Source organism: Lonchura striata, chromosome 25 (genome assembly GCF_046129695.1).
Source record: "Lonchura striata isolate bLonStr1 chromosome 25, bLonStr1.mat, whole genome shotgun sequence".
Taxonomy (NCBI): Eukaryota; Metazoa; Chordata; class Aves; order Passeriformes; family Estrildidae; genus Lonchura; species Lonchura striata.
Window position 1 is genome coordinate 2,874,791 of NC_134627.1, and position 19,444 is coordinate 2,894,234.

The 19,444-nt window shown below is 63.7% G+C and overlaps 2 protein-coding genes across 2 annotated transcripts; both read left to right on the top strand.

Moving 5' to 3' along the window:
• The first annotated feature begins 7,619 nt into the window (after positions 1-7,619).
• Positions 7,620-8,864, top strand: FAM187A (family with sequence similarity 187 member A). Its single transcript, XM_021539864.2, has one exon. It carries the CDS (start codon positions 7,620-7,622, stop codon positions 8,862-8,864), a length of 1,245 nt encoding a protein of 414 aa, XP_021395539.2.
• A 4,344-nt stretch (positions 8,865-13,208) lies between these two features.
• GFAP (glial fibrillary acidic protein) lies at positions 13,209-16,964 on the top strand. Its single transcript, XM_021539863.2, has 9 exons — positions 13,209-13,581; positions 14,069-14,129; positions 14,492-14,587; positions 14,653-14,814; positions 15,052-15,177; positions 15,377-15,597; positions 15,789-15,832; positions 16,486-16,571; positions 16,897-16,964. Exons 1-9 carry the CDS (start codon positions 13,268-13,270, stop codon positions 16,936-16,938), a joined length of 1,152 nt encoding a protein of 383 aa, XP_021395538.2. The 5' UTR covers positions 13,209-13,267; the 3' UTR covers positions 16,939-16,964.
• The last annotated feature ends 2,480 nt before the right edge of the window (positions 16,965-19,444 follow it).

Below are 19,444 nucleotides of genomic sequence, written 5' to 3' on the forward strand. Positions count from 1 at the left end.
GGATTTAGGGTCTTTGGGGAGGGTCCAGGGGAGCAGTAGGAACATGAAGGGGTTTGTAGAGTTGTTTGGGATCCAGAGAGACCCGAAGAGAGGCCAGGGTTTTGGGAGCCTGAGGAGGGCTGTGGGAGCCTGAAGGGGGTTCAGGCTCATGGGGAGCTCCAAAGGGACACTGGGCAGGATTGGCACAGGGAGGGGGTGTGCGCAGAACCCGGGGACGGGGGAAGGCTCGGAGACCTCGCCCAGCCTGGGGATATCTCTCCCGCACTGCATCCTCCAGCCAAACCTATCCCCCCCAGACCACATGAGGACCCAGATCATTGGACTGAGCAGCCCGGTGCCCCAGCCGGAGGTGCCTGGTGTGGGGCAGAGCCCCCGCCCCAGGAGGGCTCCGTGGCCGTGGTGCTGCGTGTGAGGCCCCCCAGCCCCCGGGAGCGAGGTGCACCCACTGTCCTGCACGTCCTGAACCAGCACACGGTGCTGCTCAGCGCCGAGGAGCCGGGCGGCACCGGCGGCACCGGCGGCACCACGCCGCCCGCCCGCTGCCCCGGGCGCCCCCGCAAAAACCTCCAATTTGAGTTCGACCACGTTTTTGACGAGAAGGCCACGCAGGAGGAGGTGTTCCAGCACACCACGCTCCCTCTGCTGGAAACCCTCCTCGCTGGCTACAACTGCTCCGGTAAGTCTCGGCTCACACCCCGATCCTTGCAGGGGCTCCTGGCCCATCCGCTCCCAGGTTGGTGGGCTCAGCAGAGCCCTGAATTTAATTTGAATGCCCCCATGCATCTCTGGGAATGAGGTGGCACAACAGCATCCCAAAGCCACACAGCCTGAAGCGTGCTGGTTCCAGCAGTGCTCGGCACTGGGAGATGGGGTGCAGAGGATGGATGTGGGCGTTGGGGTAGATGTGAGGCTGGGCAGGAGCTGTCGAGGCATCTTGAGGAACAAGGATTACTTGCTCTTCTCTGTCCTGGGTCAGGAACGATGGGAAGACCTGTGGTGGATGCATGGGGAAAGAGCCCCTTGGCTTTGGCATCCCTTTCCAGGAGAATGGCTCCATAGAGCCGGGTCTGACAGGTCCTGGACAGGTCCTGGAGAGCTCCTGCAGCCCCTCGCTGCTGCTGCTGCAGCCCCCGAGCCGTTCCCAGCTGTTGGCAGCCTTTGCATGTCACAGGAGCATTCCTGGCAGGAGCCCAGCACTCCCCAGGCTCGCCCTGCACCAGCTGCTCCGACCAGGGGATGCTCTTCCAGCTCTCGGTGCTTCCTGAGAGCCACTGAAGGGCTGCCCCTGTCCCCAGGCCCCAGCACTGAGTGCTGCCCTCGGGAGGAGGGCTGAGGCTCCAGGTCAGTGTGTCCCACCCTGCTGGGGAGCTTCAAAGGAGGTGCTGGAAGATGGGGGTAAAAGAGAGGAACCAGAAATGCCTCATGGAGAGAGGGTCAGAGGTAACCTGAGCATGGGAGCAGCGCTCGTCTGGAGATCATTTCTGTCCCTGCTGCATTAGAGAGGCTGAAACCAGGGAGGAAAATTGCCTTGATTAGTGGGAAAACTTATGAGTTTTACCTCGTGTCTTATCTGTGTGGGAAGCTGCTCTGCTCTGCTCTGCTCTCCTGCCAGGACCCAACCTTGTGCTGTGCCAGGTGAGTACTGACAGATCATTTCACCACCCACCCCTTCTCCTTCCAGTGTTTGCCTACGGTGCTTCGGGAGTGGGGAAAACCCACACCATGATGGGCTCCATGACCACTCCTGGCATCGTGCACCTGGCCACGGTGGAGCTCTACAAGAGACTCGAGGCCATGAAGGACAAGAGCTGTGAGGTCCTCGTCTCCTACCAGCAGGTTTGCTGTGGCCCAGCATGTCCCCTCCTGCCTCAGGGTCCCCAGGGAAGAGATCTGGGGTTGATCCAGAGCCACACTCATGGTACCTGCAGTGTCCCCTGCTGTGCCTGGGGTTGGCAGGGCAGCCTGACTGGATCAACCACCCGGTGGAGTGAAATTCTGCTGCTGCTTTCTGCCAGCTGGAGCTGGGGGCTTTTCTCTCCTTGCTGTGCTGCGCAGAGCAGTGAGGTTTTCCTGGCTGGAAGGGCTGGACAGGAGCAGGGCTGGGGGAAGTGCCCAGCAAAGCTCTGGGAGCTGGCCCTGCCTTCTGAGCCCCATCAGCTGCTCCCGGTGGAATGAGGTCCCAGAGGTGGGGTCAGGGGCACCCAGCTCTTCTCCCAGCTCACTCCCAGAGAGTAAAACCTCGGCCTGACCTCGTTTTCCTGCTCCAGGTGTACAAAGAACGTGTCTACGACCTGCTGGAGCCCCAGGGCCCGCTGAATGTCTGGGAGAAACCTGGGAAAGGAGCCGTGGTACAGGGTCTCTCCTTCCACCAGGTCTGGGCACAAGAAAGGGACAAGGGCTGGGACAAACTCATCTGCACCAGTGCTGAGAGAGGCTGGGAGCCCTGGGGACACGGGGTGGGGAGGTCTCAGGAGCCTCCTGGCTCCTGGCTGGCAGCAGAGGTGGCCTCGAGCTGCCCGGGGCCCGCAGAGCTGCCCGGGGCTGCTCGGCCTCGGGGTGCCTGGCTGCCCTGCCCAGGTGCTGATCCGGCCCCTGCCCGTTCTCCCCCAGCCCACGACACCAGAGCAGCTCCTGGACATGTTGGCCAAAGGCAATAAAAACCGAGCACAGCGTCCCACCAAGGCCAACGCCTCCTCCTCCCGCTCCCACGCCATCTTCCAGGTGAGGGCTGCCGGCTCTGGGGCAGGAAACACACCTGCACACCTGGGCCAGCACCAACGTCTCCGGGCTGTCCCCTCGGCCCGAGCTGGCAGTGCTGCTCCCCAGGGGCTCTGTTCATGTGCTCTCTGCTGTCTGGGTGCAAAGCTGCCAGTGGATTTCAGCTCCAGCCAGGCCCTTGCCCGAATTCTCAGGGCTGTCAGGGCTGCCTGGGCAGACGCAGGCTCTGGCTGTCACTTCAGCCTGGCCCCTGGCTGCTCTCGGGGGAGCAGCCCAGGTGTCTGCAGGATTTTCCAGTCCCTCTGAGGATCTGCCCAGCCATACCCCTCTCTGTCATCAAGTGTGGGAGATGCTGATTGTTCCCATAGCTGTCCCTCCCTGCCAGATCCCTTCCTGGCTCTGTTCCTCACGTCATCACCAGGTGTTTGGCTCACCCTGCCAACATGCCATGTTCCTCTCCTCCTGCCTCGTCTCACCACACCATTCCCTGGCTCTTGCCCTGAAAGCACAGAGCCCTGCTCCCCAGAGCACCTGTGTGGAGCCAGTGTCAGCCCCCTCTGTCCTCACAGATCCAGGTGAAGCTTCGTGACCCCACTGGCGGCCCCGCCGGGGGCCCACGCGTGGCCAAGCTGAGCTTCATCGACCTGGCGGGCTCGGAGCGAGCCTGGGACAGCACGGGCCGCGGAGAGGGGCTGTGGGAGGGCACCAGCATCAACCGCTCGCTGCTGGCCCTCAAAAGCGTCATCCGTGCTCTGGCGGGAGCCAAGGTGAGTCCCGGGCCCGGCCGGACTCTCTGGGCAGCTCCGGAGGGTGCCCGCAGCGCCCGGAGCTGAGCTCGGTGTCTCGGCAGGGCGGGCAGAGCCATGTGCCGTTCCGGGACAGCAAACTGACGCTGCTGCTGAAGGACTCGCTGGGCGGCAGCTGCCGCACCGCCGTGATCGCGGCCGTGAGCGCCGCGGCGCCCGCCGGCCGCGACACCTACAGCACGCTGCGCTTCGCCAGCCGCGCCCGGCGCGCCCCGCCGCCGCTGAGCGCCGCCGGGGCTGCCGCGGCCCGGGGGCTGCCGGCCGGGGCTGCCGCGGGCGTGCTGCCTGCACTGGTGGGTGCCTCCCGTATCCCGTGGGAATCTCCCAGCCCGGGGGTGCCGCTGCGGCCAGGGGCTGCCGATGGAGCTTCAGCAGCGTCAGCGTGCTCTGCTGCTAAAGCTGCTGAAGCTGCCCAGCCCAGGTGCCGCCCATGGCAGCACAGGTCGTGTCCCTCTCTGGGCACAGATCGTGTCCCCTGCGGCCACCCGGGGGCCCTGGAGTCTGGAGGGGGCTGAGGACCAGCCCTGCTCCAGCCCTGGAGATGGGTCTGTGCTGCCCCATCGTGTTTCAACCACTGCCTCATCCCAATTGCTGCAGGGCACCGGGATGTCTCCCTGCACCTCCAGAGCAGCCTCCCTGCCCAATCTGCAGTGCCAGGCGAGGACACCAAGTCCCTTTCTGCAGGACCTGCAGGACCAGGAAGAAAAGTGAGTGTGTTTCTGTCCTCCCCACGTCACGCTGCCTCTTCTCAGCCTGGGCAGACTGGGTTGTCGATGGTCTGGATGGATGTGGGACCAGGGCTGTGCCTGGGGGTGCTGGCCTGTCCTGGGCCCCTTGTCACCCACAGGTGCACACACACCTCACAGCTCAGGCTCTCCAGGAAGAGATTTACAGCTTGGGAATGTCCCATGTTCCAAGTTTGACTGTCTAACCCCAAAACTCTACCCACAGCCTCTGCCCTGATGAAATTACTGCAAAGACAAAGGAAGTGAAGCTCCTGGAGGAGTCCACAGGACTGGAGGAGTCCACAGAGCTGGAGGAGTTCACAGGGCTGGAGGAGTCCACAGAGCTGGAGGAGTTCACAGGGCTGGAGGAGTCCACAGAGCTGGAGGAGTCCACAGGACTGGAGGAGTCCACAGGATTGGAGGAGTCCACAGGACTGGAGGTTTCCACAGGGCTGGAGGAGTCCACAGGATTGGAGGAGTCCACAGGGCTGGAGGAGTCCACAGGATTGGAGGAGTCCACAGGGCTGGAGGTTTCCACAGGGCTGGAGGAGTCCACAGGACTGGAGGAGTCCACAGGGCTGGAGGTTTCCACAGGGCTGGAGGAGTTCATAGGATTGGAGGAGTCCACAGGGCTGGAGATTTCCACAGGGCTGGAGGAGTCCACAGGGCTGGAGATTTCCACAGGGCTGGAGGAGTCCACAGGGCTGGAGGAGTTAATAGGATTGGAAGAGTTCACAGGGCTGGAGGAGTCCAGAGGGCTGGAGGAGTCCACAGGGCTGGAGATTTCCACAGGGCTGGAGGAGTCCACAGGGCTGGAGGAGTCCACAGGATTGGAGGAGTCCACAGGGCTGGAGATTTCCACAGGGCTGGAGGAGTCCACAGGGCTGGAGGAGTTCATAGGATTGGAAGAGTCCACAGGGCTGGAGGAGTCCACAGGCCTGGAGGAGTCCACAGGCCTGGAGGAGTCCACAGGCCTGGAGGAAGCTGCACCTCCCTGTAGCCCCGCAGAGCCCAGCGAGGCTGCCCCAGCCCCAGGAATGCAGCTGAGCTGTACCGGTGAGGGTCTGGGATGGGGACAGTGGGGATTGTCCCCTCTTCTGTGTCTCGATGGGACACAGCTCCCGGCCGCGGTGGGCACGGGGCAGAGGAACGGGCGTGTCCCCACGTGTCCCCAAGCGGGTCGTGCCCGGCGTGGCTCCGGCCTCGCTGTGCAGAGCGATCCGAGCTCGGCAGCACCTCGGGCAGGAGCCGGGAGCAGCCCTGGGCTCCGGGGGGAGCTCAGCTCGTGTGTGCGAGGCAGGCCCCCGGGAGGGATGTCCCCGGCCCAGGAGCCCAAAGCAGCAGCTCTGAGCCGCCTTTCTCCCGTCTCCGTTACTCCTCCCCGGCTCCCTTGCCCGAGCCAGCCGGGATGGAGCCTCAGCCGGCAGCCGGCTCTGAGCAGGGCTGAGCTCTGCCTCCTCACCCTCCGTGCCCGGGCGCGATGCTGGCAGCGGAGCTGCGGCTCTGCAGGGGCTGTTTGCCGGGCCACGCGGGCATTGCCCGGGGCGCAGGCTGCGGCTCCTGTGCCGCCTCTTCTCCTCGGGCTGGACGCGCTTTGGTGCAGCAGCCGCTGGCAAAGGGCTGCTCCGGGGCTCGGAGGGCAGAGCTACCCCGGGCTGGGGGCACGGGGGCTGCTCCGGGGCTCGGAGGGCAGAACTGCCCCGGGCTGGGGGCACGGGGGCTGCTCCGGGGCTGGGAGGGCAGAACTGCCCCGGGCTGGGGACACGGGGGATGGGAGCGCTCCCGACCTGCAGACAGGGAGGTGACTCTGTTTCTTCTCTGCTCTTTTAGCCGAGGCTGCTGTCACCATGCCAGATCCCCCTGTGCCCAGCACCGACCCGGAATGCTCCCAGGAGCTCTCTCCGTCCTCCAGCCCCGGGCCGATGTCTCTCGGGCCGGTTAAGAGGAGGCTCGAGTGGAGCAGCGATTCCCAATCAGGAAATTCCCGCGGCTCCCGAGCGCGGAAGAAGCGCCGGCAGTGCCGCGGGAAGGCGGCCGAGGCTCCGCGGGCAGCGCAGAGCTGCCCTGAGCCCCCGGGGCCGCGCTGTGCCAGCCGCCAGCCCTGCCAAAGCCCTGGCACCCCGCCTCCAGCGGCTGCCCGGAGCCCCAGCCCCCTGCCCGGGCCGGCTCCAGAGCTGCTTCCCCCAAGCGCTGAGCAGCAGCAGCAGCAGCCAGAGCCCCGGGCAGCCCTCCCGCCTCCACCCCCCAGCGCCTCTCGCAGCGTCCAAGCTCCGAACGCCTCCAGCTCCGCTCTGCCCCATTTTCCCTGCAGCCCCCCGAGCATCCCCTCCTGGCCCGTGGTGCCCTTCTGGCCGTGGTTCCAGCTGCGAACCCGCGTTTGTGCCCCCTCTGTTGGCTCAGTCCTGTATGTGTGTCTGCAGGTTATGGGTGGGTTTAGGAAATAAGTTACTGTGTTTTTAATAAATTGTTCTGTCCCAAATCCAAGGGCTAACACGTGGATATTCTCTCCTGCCCCCCTCTCGTGTGGGGAGCCTGGAAAAAGCTCTTGCTCTGGCCTTGGGCTCCATCCCTTTCTCCATCATCCTGTGGGTGGCCTGGGCTCTCTGCCGAGTGTCCCAGAGTGTAGGTGAGGGCTGTGGGGGGACACATGGCCATGGCCATCCATGACAACATCCATGACAACAGTCAGGTGAGCTGTCACTGTGTCACTGTCATTGCAGTGGGATCATGGCCCTGCCTCTGCACATTCACATGTCTAGTTCTTGTTTATTCCCCATGCTGTGACTCTTTGTGTCCAGGCACTTCAGAGAGGGATCAAGAAACCGTGTGGGGTGTGAGAGGTTTCGCCACAGCCACACACAGCGCTGATGGTGTTTGCCCTGTGATTCTCAGCTCAAGCCAAGGACATCAGGCTCTGTGGGCCGGCCTGGTCTCCTCCCAGGAGGAAGCAATGGCACAAACATTGCCCCTTTGGAACACACTCCCAGGCCTTTCCATTTAAAGCCCCTCTCATCACATTGGCCAGTCCATGGTCGAAGGGTCTCTTGCCCTCCCTAACAGGCCCCAGTCATTAAAGCACTCTGCCCCAAAAGCCAATACCCTCCCAATGACACAGCCAAAAAGGTGTCAATCTGCCCTAGAGATCCTTCCTAAGTTCCCATCCAGCTCAAACCATGATGAGATGTTGGGGGTTCCACGGATCCAGCCCAGCTCCGTTGTTGCCAGGCACACGGGTGACAACGCTGCAGAGCTGCTGGGGACAGGCGGCTCCAGAGATGGTGACAGAGGCGGGGCTGCTTCAGGGCAGAATGCTCGCAGCAGATCCCTGGCTGGGCTGTGAGTTCTGCTGGGCCAGAGAGCACCTGGAGTGATGGGGATGAAGCTGCTGGGAGCCACCATACTCCTCTCCCTGGTGGATGTTCTCCAGGCCTTTGCCATTGAGAAGAAAGGGGATGTGTTCAAGAAGACGGCGTGTCCCGCCTTCCTGATATTCGAGAACGTCGCCTACTTGGCGGACATGACCTTCGAGCTGCCCTGCAAGTGCAAGCCCGAGGAGGCCTCCTCTGTTGTCTGGTACTTCCAGAAGAACCTGCACAGCCACGAAACCACGGTGCTGACAGACTTCAACGGCACCGTGATTGTGGACTCCAGCCACGTCCGCGCGGGCAGCGACCTCCTGAAGCGCTTCAGCATCCGCTTGTTCAGTCTGATCGTGTTCCGAGCCCAGCTCAGGGACTCGGGCCATTACCTGTGTGGCACCAAGGAAGGGCTTTTCTTCTACGGCTATGACGTGGACGTGCAGCCCACCGGGCAGATCACTGTGGCTTTTCTGGATAACGACCAGCACGTCCAAGAGGACTACGCAGGGAAGGAGTTCACCCTCTTCACCACCTTCTGGGACTGGAGCGGCTGTGACCGCTGCGGGGTGCGGGGCGAGCAGCGGCGCATCGGGCTCTGCTACGTGCAGAGCGCCCGGCTGAAGCCCCGGTACCGCACAGCGCTGCCCAACGTCACCTCCTGCGGCTCCCGGGCCGTGCCCGCGCGCTTCCAGCGCCTCATCCGCCTCCGGAGCCCCGAGGTGGCCGTCCGGAGCTGCCTGGCCCCTTGCCCGGAGAAGCGAGTCCCCGAGGAGGGCGTGCAGTCCATCTCCAACATCATTTACAAGCTGGGCGAGAAGCCCGAGCTGCCCCGCGTCCCCATGCAGTACCACAGCCAGCCCCCCAAAAGCGACCTGGTCCTCACGTGCCCGGGAGCGCGGCCGGAGCACGCCGTGGCCTGGGACAAGGGCTCCGTGCGCCTCTACCGCTCCCACTACCTGCTGGGGGTCCGGAAGCACATGAGGCTCTTCATCGACCACGGGAACCACCTGCACCTCCAGCGGCTGCGCAGGAGGGACAAAGCCACCTACTTCTGCTGGCGGGAGGGCGAGCTGGTGGCCGGCTTCCAGCTCAGTGTCACCTTCCAGCCCCGGCGCCAGCGCAGCCCCACCGACCCCGAGTCAGTCTTCGTCATGAGGGCCGTGGGCATCAGCTTTGCCATCATCATCGGCATCTTCTTCCTCATCCACCTGTCCCGCTGGAGCTCTCAGGTGTTCAGGAAAGTGGCCAAGTCATAGCAGCTCCCCCACAGGACACTCGGACACCTTGGGTCGCCCTCATGCAGGAAATTTCCAATGTGAGGACCATTTTCATATATTTTGGTTTCAATGTTTGGTTTTGACCTTTTGAAGGGAAAATAATTTTTTTTCCCCAAATTATTCTGGCAATTTTCTTCAGAACCGCCTCTGCTTTTGAGGTGTTTTTAACTCATCCAATTCAGCACAGAGCTGGGAGTCAGTATTTGTGCCTGACAGGGTTATCTTACACATCCCTCAAAGGTGGTGGCATCTCTGCAGGGTTTCAGCAGGGAGCAGGATGTGCCCTCCAGGCTCATCTCCTTTGTTTGAGGATGTGACTTGAGGATTTCAGCAATCCCAAGGGAACTGCTGCTGTCTGGGAGGGCACTGTGGGTCCCAGCGATGCTCTGGAACTTGAACAGTGTAGATGATAGCGAACCAAACACCTGGTGAGGACATGAGAAGCAAAGTCAGGGAGGGAGGCAGGAAGGGATGGAGCTATGGAAAACAATCTGTGTCTCCCACATTCAGGGATGAAGCAGGGCACAGCTGGTTGGGTCCTTAACGGGCAACAAACCCACCCAAAGCCCCAGCATGAGCCAGGAGGGGCTCACACACAGAGGCAGCTCCAGGCCTGACTCTCCCTCGGGACTTTGCCACCAAACTCAGCCCCAGACAGAGCCTGGTGCCAGCAGGCACCAGCCAGGGCTGTGGGTGCCAAGCCAGGGCTGGTGCAGGCCAGGGGAGCACAGCCACCAAGACTCATCAGGCAGCATTGCTCCATGCCTTCCCCTCTGAATCCCTAAAAATGTCCCACTAGAACCCCACATGCTTCCCCCACTGCCCTGTAATCTCCCCTATCCCCCCCAGGAGCAACCCCTGCAGGGCCAGAGGTGCTGGAAGCTGAGGACTGCTCCTGTATCTCTGCAGCCCGTGGTTTGCTTGTTGGGAGGCAGAGCTGGCAGCAGGAAGGGCACATTTCCAGCACAGCTCAGGGATTCGTGCAGGCAGGAATCCAGGACCCACCAACGAGCCCAGCTGGGAGCTGGCTGGAAAATCCTGCAGACACCTGGGCTGCTCCCCCGAGAGCAGCCAGGGGCCAGGCTGAAGTGACAGCCAGAGCCTGCACCTGCCCAGGCAGCCCTGACAGCCCTGAGAATTTGGGCAAGGGCCTGGCTGGAGCTGAAATCCACTGGCAGCTTTGCACCCAGACAGCAGAGAGCACATGAACAGAGCCCCTGGGGAGCAGCACTGCCAGCTCGGGCCGAGGGGACAGCCCGGGGACGTTGGTGCTGGCCCAGGTGTGCAGGTGTGTTTCCTGCCCCAGAGCCGGCAGCCCTCACCTGGAAGATGGCGTGGGAGCGGGAGGAGGAGGCGTTGGCCTTGGTGGGACGCTGTGCTCGGTTTTTATTGCCTTTGGCCAACATGTCCAGGAGCTGCTCTGGTGTCGTGGGCTGGGGGAGAACGGGCAGGGGCCGGATCAGCACCTGGGCAGGGCAGCCGGGCACCCCGAGGCCGAGCAGCCCCGGGCAGCTCTGCGGGCCCCGGGCAGCTCGAGGCCACCTCTGCTGCCAGCCAGGAGCCAGGAGGCTCCTGAGACCTCCCCACCCCGTGTCCCCAGGGTGCTCTCAGCACTGGTGCGGGCACAGAACAGTTTCAGGCTGTGTTTTGGGGTTGCTCTTGTGTCTCCCCATTCCCGCAGAGCTGCTGGAGGACACAGCTCCAGGTCCAATGGTCTGGGGTGCTCATGCACTCCTTGGGGGGAGGGTTGGTTCAGCGGGAGGATGCAGTGGGGGAGAGAGATCTCCAGGCTGGGAGAGGTCTCAGAGACTCTCTCTGGGCTCTGCTTCCCACTGCCTCCCTGTGCCACCCCCAGGCAGTTCCCCCTTAGAGCCCCCCGTGAGCCTGAACCCCCTTCAGGCTCCCACAGCCTCCCCAAAACACAACCTGACACCCACGGCTTCCCCAGTTATTCTGCAGCCCTTTTGCCTCCCACAGCTCCCACAGGACACGGGGAGCCAGGATTCAGGAGCAGCTCCCAGCTGAGCTGGCCTGAAAAAGGCTCTTGCTCTGGGGTTGGGCTCCGTTGTGGCTTCCCCCCATCTCCATCATCCCAGGGTCCTGTGGGGGCCTCCGCACCCTCTTCTGAGCTGGGGGAGGTCTGGGCACCCTGCCCAGTGTCCCAGAGTGCAGGTGAGGGGTGGGGGAGCCGCCTGCCCTCCTGGGACCTGACACTGTGTAGTGATGGGAAAGGTTTTGTTCTGTATTTCTGCTCTGCCCCATCACTGCCACCCGTGCGACAGCCCCACCCCGGGACAGAGACCCCCAAGCACCCAACGCAGGGTCCGGTGCTCCCACCACCCTGTGATCCCCTTTCCTGCCGTGCCAGGGCACATCTGGCACTGTCACATCTGGTTCCCTGCAGCAGCTCCTCGCAGCCGCCCTCGGTGTGACCGGGAGGGGCAGAGCGGGGCCGGGGCAGCCCCGGGCGCTGCTGTCCCACGGGGCCGGGGTCACCGGCTCCTCCCGGCTCCTCCCGGCTCCTCCCGGCTCCTCCCGGCTCCTCCCGGCTCCTTCCCTGCCCGGCAGCTGCTGATCTCGCCTCTGTCTCCTTCAGCCTGGAAGCTTCCAATTAAAACTGCCAGCCCGCTGCCAGTTCCTTTGTCTCCTTAGGGGGGCCAGGGAAGAGGAGGAGGAGGAGGAGGAGGAGGGGGAGCCCAGCTCTGCCTCCCGCCGCTGCCGGCAGTGGCCGCTTCCCGTGCTTTGATCGCGCTGCGTGGGAGCCGGGAGAGAATCAATCCCTGGGGAGCAGCGGGTGCCCACACAGGACCCCAAAGCTCCGCAGCCCCCGCTCTGTCCCCCAAGGACCCCAAAGCTCCGCAGCCCCCGCTCTGTCCCCCTGCACCCCGCTGTGCACCGGGAGGGAGGTGTCCTGTCACCAGAGCTGCCGCACAGCACGTGTCTCCAGGGATGCCGCTGTTGTGGCGGTGACACAAGAGTCACTGGGGGATGTGTAGGAGCTCCAAACCTGGAATTCCTGTGGGCACAATCCCTGCTGACACCAGCACAGGACAGCCGGGAGAACACGGGGCTGGCTGGAGGCAGGGAGCTTCTGGGGGTTAAAGAAGGATGTGGGAGCTGTGCCAGTCCCACCAGTCTCACCAGTATGGTCCCTGCTGGCTCTGGCTCTCCCAGGGCTGCACCCACAGGGACGCAGCCGTAGCCACAGCTCTCCCCAATGGCCACTGTTGGTGGCCCAGTGATGGTGGCCGTGGTCCAGCCGAGTGTTCCCCCGGCAGGCAAGAGCCTTTCCCGGCCATCGGCTGCCATCTACTGCCAGCGACGGGGCCGGTCCCTGCCCCTGTCCCTATCCGCAATCCCTGTCCCCCAGTCCCTGTCCCTGTCCCTGTCCCTGTCCCTGCAGCAGAGTCCCAGGGACACTCCTGTCTTCACCCTGGCTGCTTCTCGGGGCACCCACCCTTGTGCCACCACGTGTGGCTCCTGTCCCCATGTCCCCAGAACGCCCCCATCCCCTCCCTGGGCCGTGCCCAGGACCCCTCCGTGCCCCAGTTTGTGCCCATTCCTCCGTGCCAGGGAGGGACGGGGCTGGCGCTGGCGCCGTGCCCGCCTGGATCAGCCCCCCGCGCTTCCCGGCAGCGCCGTGCCCTGGCACAAAGGCTCCTCCCGGCTGTGCCCGGCTCCGGCTCCGCACAAAGCCCCTTTCAGCCGCTGCGGAAAGCCCCTGGCAGCCCCTGCCCTGCGCCCCCAGGGGCAAAGCCCCCAGACCAGCGCACTGGCAGTGACACGGCCACGCACACTCAGCTGTGCGGGACCAGCGCCTTCCCACGGGGACCCGGGGCCACTCGGGACGGGGACTGCGGCTCCAGGGCCACCAGCCACTGCTTCCACAGACCCTTGGGATGGGAGGGATTTAGGAGGCTCCAGCCACCTAATTAACACCTGGTCTTCATTAGCAGCACCCCCAGTGCCCCACGGATCGCAGCCAGCCTGGCACCAGCTCCCACCCCGCTCTGTCCCCACCGTGGCGCGTTCCCCGAGCCCTGCAGTGCCCGGAGCGGGGGCAGCGGTGGGCAGGGGCTGTGCCGCGGTGCCCGGGCCGGGTGCCAGGGCACAGCCACCCCGCCGGGCGCCACAGCCTGGCGCCGTGCCGGCCGCTGGCTCCCGGCCGGGGGCAGCGGGCAGGACGGGGCTCCGGGCTCCATAAAAACCCTCCGCGGGCACATCGCGCCCAGCCGCCCGGCATGGAGAGCCGGCGCCCGCCCTCGCACGGCCCCTCCGTGCCCGCGTCCCGGGCGCTCCCCGGCAGAGCCCCGGGCCGGCTCCGGGCGCCCCGCAGCCCGCAGCTGGGAGCCCGCCCGGGGCCCCGCCTGGGCTCGCCCGGGATGGACTTCTCGCTGGCCACGGCGCTCAACTCGGAGTTCAGGGAGACGCGCACCAACGAGAGGGTGGAGATGATGGAGCTCAACGACCGCTTCGCCAGCTACATCGAGAAGGTGCGGCTGCTGGAGCAGCAGAACCGGGCGCTGCGGCTGGAGCTGAGCCAGGAGCGGGGCCGGGAGCCCTCGCGCGTGGCCGACATCTGCCAGGAGGAGCTGCGGGAGCTGCGGCGCCGCGTGGAGCGCTTGGCCACCGCCAAGGCCCGGCTGGAGACGGAGAGGGACAACCTGGCCCAGGACCTCGGCAGCCTCCAGCAGAAGTAAGGCGCTGTCCAGCTCGGGGTAGCCCTGGGGAGCAGGGTGGCCCACTTGGGATGGGTGTCAGGGTGACCACCAGGACCAGGGTGGCCACTGGAACCAAAGTGGCAGCGGGGACCAGGATGGACACCAGGATGGTGATCAGGATGTTCCTGGTGATGGGAACCACGGTGGTGACAGGGACCAGGGTGATCCCTGGGACCAGAATGGAGTCCAGGGTGTACTCAGGGGTCAGAGTGGCCCCTGAGACAGGAGCGAGGTGGCCCTGGGGACCAGGGACTGGTGTGCACCTGGACTGTGATGGGATATGGGTGACCCCTGGGAACAGTGTGGGGTTTGTGTGGGGGTGTGTGGGGTGGGCACAAGAGCTGACCTGGGTTTGGAGGGGTGCTGGTGCTGTAGGGCTGTCGGGCCAGGGGGGTCTGTCTGTGGGCTGAGAGTGACCAGCCACGGTGCTGGACGTGTCACTGTGCCTCTGCTCTGGCACAGGCTGCAGGATGAGGTGACCCTGAGGCTGGAGGCTGAGAGCAACCTGGCTGCCTACAGGCAGGTAAGGGCAGGGGCCAGATCCTGGCTTGGCCTGCTCTGGGAATGGGCAGGGATGGACAGGGATGTAGCAGAGACAGGAAGGGATGGGGAGGAGCAGGAACTGAGGGACTCGTATGTGTTACAATGAGCAGGTAGGGAGCAGGAATGGAGCAGGGATGAATGGGAAGGGCAGGGATGGACAGATATGGAACATGGATGGGCAGGAATGGCAGGAGCAAGCAGTGAGGGACTGGGAAATGCTGTGATGGGCAGAGAGAGGCGGGGCTGGGTGGGAGTGGGAGGGAATGGACATGACCAGGCAGCTCAGGATAGAGACCCAGGTGGCCAGCTGGGACAGTCCCTCCTGTCCCCTCACAATGACAGGATGTGGATAACGCTGCCTTGGCTCGCCTGGACCTGGAGAGGCGTGTGGGGACCCTGCAGGATGAGATCACCTTCCTCCACAAGGTCCACGAGGAGGTAACCCCGCTCTGGGCCTGGGGGTCTGGGGCTCAGGGGCTGCCCTGACCCCCCTGTCCCCACAGGAGCTGCGGGAGCTGCAGGAGCAGCTGGCCCGGCAGCGGGTGCACGTCGAGGTGGACGCGAGCAAGCCGGACCTGACGGCCGCCCTGCGCCACATCCGCAGCCAGTACGAGGCCATGGCCGCCAGCAACGTCCAGGAGACCGAGGAGTGGTACAAGTCCAAGGTGCAGTGGGAGCTGGCTGCCCCACAGATGGATGGCCTGGCTGTCCCCTCCCAAGGTGTCACCATCTCGGGGCCGGGGTTGGTGGTGTGCGGGGTTTGGGGTCTCTGCTGTCCCCATGTGCTCCTGGGGCCGTGTCCCTGCTGTGGAGCAGAGCAGGGTCGTGTTCCCACGCCGTGTGCCACCAGAACACAGCCCTGCCCTGGGGTCCCATGCCACGGCACACGTCCCCTGTCCCAGTTCGCAGATCTGACGGACGCGGCCGCCCGGCACGCCGAGGCCTTGAGGGTGGCCAAGCAGAAGGCCAACGAGTACCGGCGCCAGCTGCAGAACCTCACCTGCGACCTGGAGGCTCTGCGGGCCTCGGTAGGTGACAGCCGGGGGGTGCAAGAGCAGGGACACGGCCTCAGGGAGCTGCCAGCACCAGGGGTTCCCTGCTAGGACCACCCCCACAGCCAGGGGAATGGCTGGTCCCCAAGGGTGGGAGACAGATGGACGCTGGGGAGAGCCCCCAGCTCCTGGAGAAGGTGCCATGGAGGGAGTCACAGCCCCCGTGGCCCCCCAGAATGAGTCCCTGCAGAGGCAGCTGCGGGAGCTGGAGGAGCGCTACGCCCTGGAGACGGCCAGCTACCAGGACACGGTGGGGCGGCTGGAGGAGGACATCCACAGCCTCAAGGAGGAGATGGCCCAGCACCTGCAGGACTACCAGGACCTGCTCAACGTCAAGCTGGCCCTCGACATTGAGATCGCCACATACCGCAAGCTGCTGGAGGGCGAGGAGAGCAGGTGACAGCTCCATCCTGCCCCTCACCCCAACCCAGCCATGCCCCTAACCAAGCCCAAGTCCTCATGGTCCCTCTGGGGTGTCCAGCTGGGTTGGGGACCATCCTCCAGCCCTGCTGCCAGAGCCCCAGGCAGGTGGAGCGGGGGGGCAGCAGGACCTGGTGCTCTTCCCAATGCTCCCATTGCCCCTGCAGGATCGCCATCCCTGTGCAGAGCTTCTCCAACCTGCAGATCCGAGGTGAGGCTGTGCCCCACGCGTGGGAAGGGGCAGTGGGATGGTGGCACAAACTGGGGTGGCTTCTGGGGGCTCTGTGGCAGGAGAAGCCACCTTAGCCATCTCTGCCCTATTCAGAGGGATCAGGAAGTTTTTCTCTGAATGCCAGGGAATCTCTTGGTGCTCCCAGGGTAGGGGGAGGAGGGTGCCATGACCATATCCCCAAGGCTGAACATGTCCCCAAGGCCGATGATGTCCCCAGTACTGATCACATCATCGTGTCCTCAATGACAACTACATCCCTAAGGCCAGCTGTGTTCCTCAGTGACAACTGTGGCCCCAAGGACAACCCTGTCCCCAGGCTCAATCACATCCCAAAGCCACCCATGTCCCCATGGTCCACAACATCTCCAAGGTGAGAAATGTCCCCAGTGCCCCCACAGCCCAACTGTGTCCCCAGGACACATCAGATCCTGCAGCCTGCCACATCCCCAAGGCCAACCATGTCCCTGAGCCAGCCCTGTCCCTGAGGTTGGTTGTGTCCCCAGGGCTGCTGTCTCTCATGTTCAGGGGTTTCCAGCCCAATTAATTTTCTTTGGGCTTCTTCTCGTGAGTGTGGCTGGAAGGGCCATACCCGGGGCAGGGTGTCACTGCCTTGTCCTGCCCATGTCCCCCAGAAACCAGCCTGGACACCAAATCTGTGTCAGAAGCTCACGTGAAGAGGAGCATCGTGGTCAAAACCGTGGAGACCCGAGATGGAGAGGTGAGAAATCATCATTTGTGCCACCCCACGTCCCACAGGGTGTCCCCAAGGAACTTGCACATGGGGCCAACATCCCTGATCCCCAGAGGCAGCCCAGGCAGGGAGTCAGCGATCCTTGAGGGTATGGCATGATCTGACTCTGGGTCATGGTGGAGCTGAGGCTGGCAGCTCATAGAGAAAGCTGTCCTGTCCCTGTCCCTGGCCCTGGCCCTGGCCCTGTCCCTGTCCCTGGCCCTGGCCCTGGCCCTGTCCCCAAGCTCGTTCAGAGCCCGGCCGGTGGCAGAACGCGATCCCGGGCTGACGGCCCCTCTGCCTCCGCCTCCAGGTGCTGAAGGAGTCCAAGCAGGAGCACAAGGAGGTGCCGTAGGGCGGGGGAGCCGCAGCAGCCGCCGCTCCGCGGGTCCCGCCCGGGCACGGGGCACGGGGGGACCGGTGGCGCTTGGGGGAGCATCTCCCTCCCGTGCAGCCCTCGCCTCCCCCGCCTGCCCCGTGCCCGGGCTCCGCTGGCACCCCGCTGGGGGCTGGCAGCCCGCAGAGCCCCGGGCGGACCGGGCAGCACCGCGGGCGCCGGGCGGGGCCGTGCTCACACCCCCAGCACCGGGTGCCGCGGGCCTGGGGACCCTTCCTGCCTCATCCCGGCTCCCAGGGAGGGAGTCTGTCCTGTTTCGATCTCCCTGCACCGTCAGACAACAGGATGGTGCCACGAGCATCTCCCTACATCCACTCTCCGGTCTGGGAGGCCTCCCTGGATCTCCCCAGTGCACCCAGCCCAGAGACCCTCGGGTGGGGGGATGCAGGGGCAAGGTACGGCTGGAGAGGGACATTTCCTTGTCACCAAGCGCTGGGTGAGCTCAGCTGGGAGGCAGGGGCAGGGGACAGGAGAAAGGGGAGGATGGAGAGCCAGGGGAGGAGAAAGAGGATGATGGAGAGGCAGGGGCAGGAGGAAGAGGAGAGTGGAGAAGCAGGATGCTCTTGGATAGTGTCAAGGGGTGACAAAACAGGCATCAGGAGGGGTTCCTGAGGGTGCTGGGGTGTCTGGGGTTGGTTGTGGGGCTACACAGTGGCCTCAAGGGCTTCTCCAAGCACAGAGCCATGGCGCTGTCCTGATCCCACTGGGTGACTGCCACCGGGATGTCCCCAACACAGGAAAAACCAGACCTGAGGGGCTCATGGTGAGGGGTGACCCACAGCCCTATGGCAGGGGAATCTCATGCAGGTGAAAATGGAGAGGAGAGGGGTCCAGAGGAGGATGAAGGTGTCGGGGCACCTGTGAGGGCCTCACAGCCCAAGGTGCCACCTGCAACCAAGGAGTGACGGGGGTGTCTCGCCACTTGGGGGTCACACTGGAGCCAGGTGCTCTGGGGCTGCCCCAGCCATAGTCCCTGCCCCACACAGAGCCGGAGCCCACCCCTCCATGGGCATTCAGGATGGGCTTGGACGAAATCCCAGAGCAGCACTCGCCCCCAGGGCCATTGCCCAGCCCGGTCCCACCCACAGCCCCGTCCTGACCACGAGCAGGACCCGCCTGATGCCTCCTGACGTAGGAACAAGACCCAGCAGCACTTCCCGTGCCCTGCCAGCCCTTGGGATGAACACAGGCTGCCCGCGGGTGTCCCCTCTGTTCCTCGGGCAGGGGCTGAGAGCTTTGCCCTGACCCCAGGCAAGCAGCCGGTCCCAGACGTGCTGAGCCAGGGCAGGAGGCGCGATGGGCGAGCTGGGCGGTGCCCAGGGCGGGATGCGGGGGACGCTGCGGGGCTGGGACACACGAGCAGCCTCCCGTGCCACCCAATTAATGCACTAACGCTGCGGCAGCTCGGGATGAGAATAAAGCTAACAAACACGCTGAGCTTCCATGGTTGTGCCTGCACCCACCTCTCTGCAGCCAGAGCTGTGGGATTTTGGGATTATCGGGGGTGGTGGGGACCTCTGGGAGCCCAAACCAATCCTAATGTTGCAGGAGAAGGGGCCCAGGGCTGAGCCCAGGGCACGGATACACTCCAGGGCCAGCAGCCACGAGGAACTGAGCTGACAGGAGGGGGTGCAGGGATAGCACCCACAGCCAGCAGTGGGGTGGGAGAAATCTCCTTCCCAGAGTGGGAATCAGGGATCTGCTGGGGTTCTTCACCCTCAAGCCCAGCTCCTGCCCCACACAGTCCCAGGCTGCAGCCCCTGGGAGGCTGCCAGGACTGGCTGCAGCTTTGGGTGGATTGGAGATCCTGCACATCATCTAAAGGCTCAAGGGCCAGAGCATCACTGGGACCCTCAGAGCCCTCCTGGACAGAGGGAATTCTGCTGAAATCCTCAAGCCACATCCTCAGAAGGAGATGAGCCTGCTCCATGCAGAGGATTAAGCGTCCACCGAAACCCTGCAGAGCTGCCACAACCTTTGGGGGATGTTTGAGATGACTTTGTCAGGCACAAATATTGACTCCCAACTGCGCTGAGTCGGGGGGAGTTAAAAACATTTAAAAACACCCTAGCAGCCATTTCTGGAGAAAACCAGATCAGTTTGAAAAATATTTTTTCCTTCACGAGTTAAAAAAAAAAAAAAAAAAAAAAAAAAAAAAAAAAGTAAAAGGTAAGCATTTGTTCCAGCTGAGGAGCTCAAAAGGGACACTGAAGGGTTTGGTACACACATTTCTCAACATGGAAAACAAGGCAAATAATTAATTCGTTTAGAATAGTTTGGTGGATGTTTTTAGCAGCCTCTTAGAAAAACAGCTGTAATAAATCACTGGTGCAGATCAAGAACTCTTAGAGTCTGGCCAAAACACCTTGCACCAGCTCCAAGTTTTCTTTTGAAAAGGATTTTATAGAGCTTTAACCCCCACTGCCAACCAGTGGCAGAGCCAGGAATAAACCCTGGCAGTGTG

Bases quoted from the DNA above. Each gene is read 5' to 3' on its own strand.
- FAM187A (XM_021539864.2), top strand. From the start codon at position 7,620: ATGGGGATGAAGCTGCTGGGAGCCACCATACTCCTCTCCCTGGTGGAT.
- GFAP (XM_021539863.2), top strand. From the start codon at position 13,268: ATGGACTTCTCGCTGGCCACGGCGCTCAACTCGGAGTTCAGGGAGACG. The intron at 14,130-14,491 runs GTAAGGGCAGGG...TCACAATGACAG, and splicing joins ACCTGGCTGCCTACAGGCAG to GATGTGGATAACGCTGCCTT. The intron at 14,588-14,652 runs GTAACCCCGCTC...CTGTCCCCACAG, and splicing joins TCCACAAGGTCCACGAGGAG to GAGCTGCGGGAGCTGCAGGA.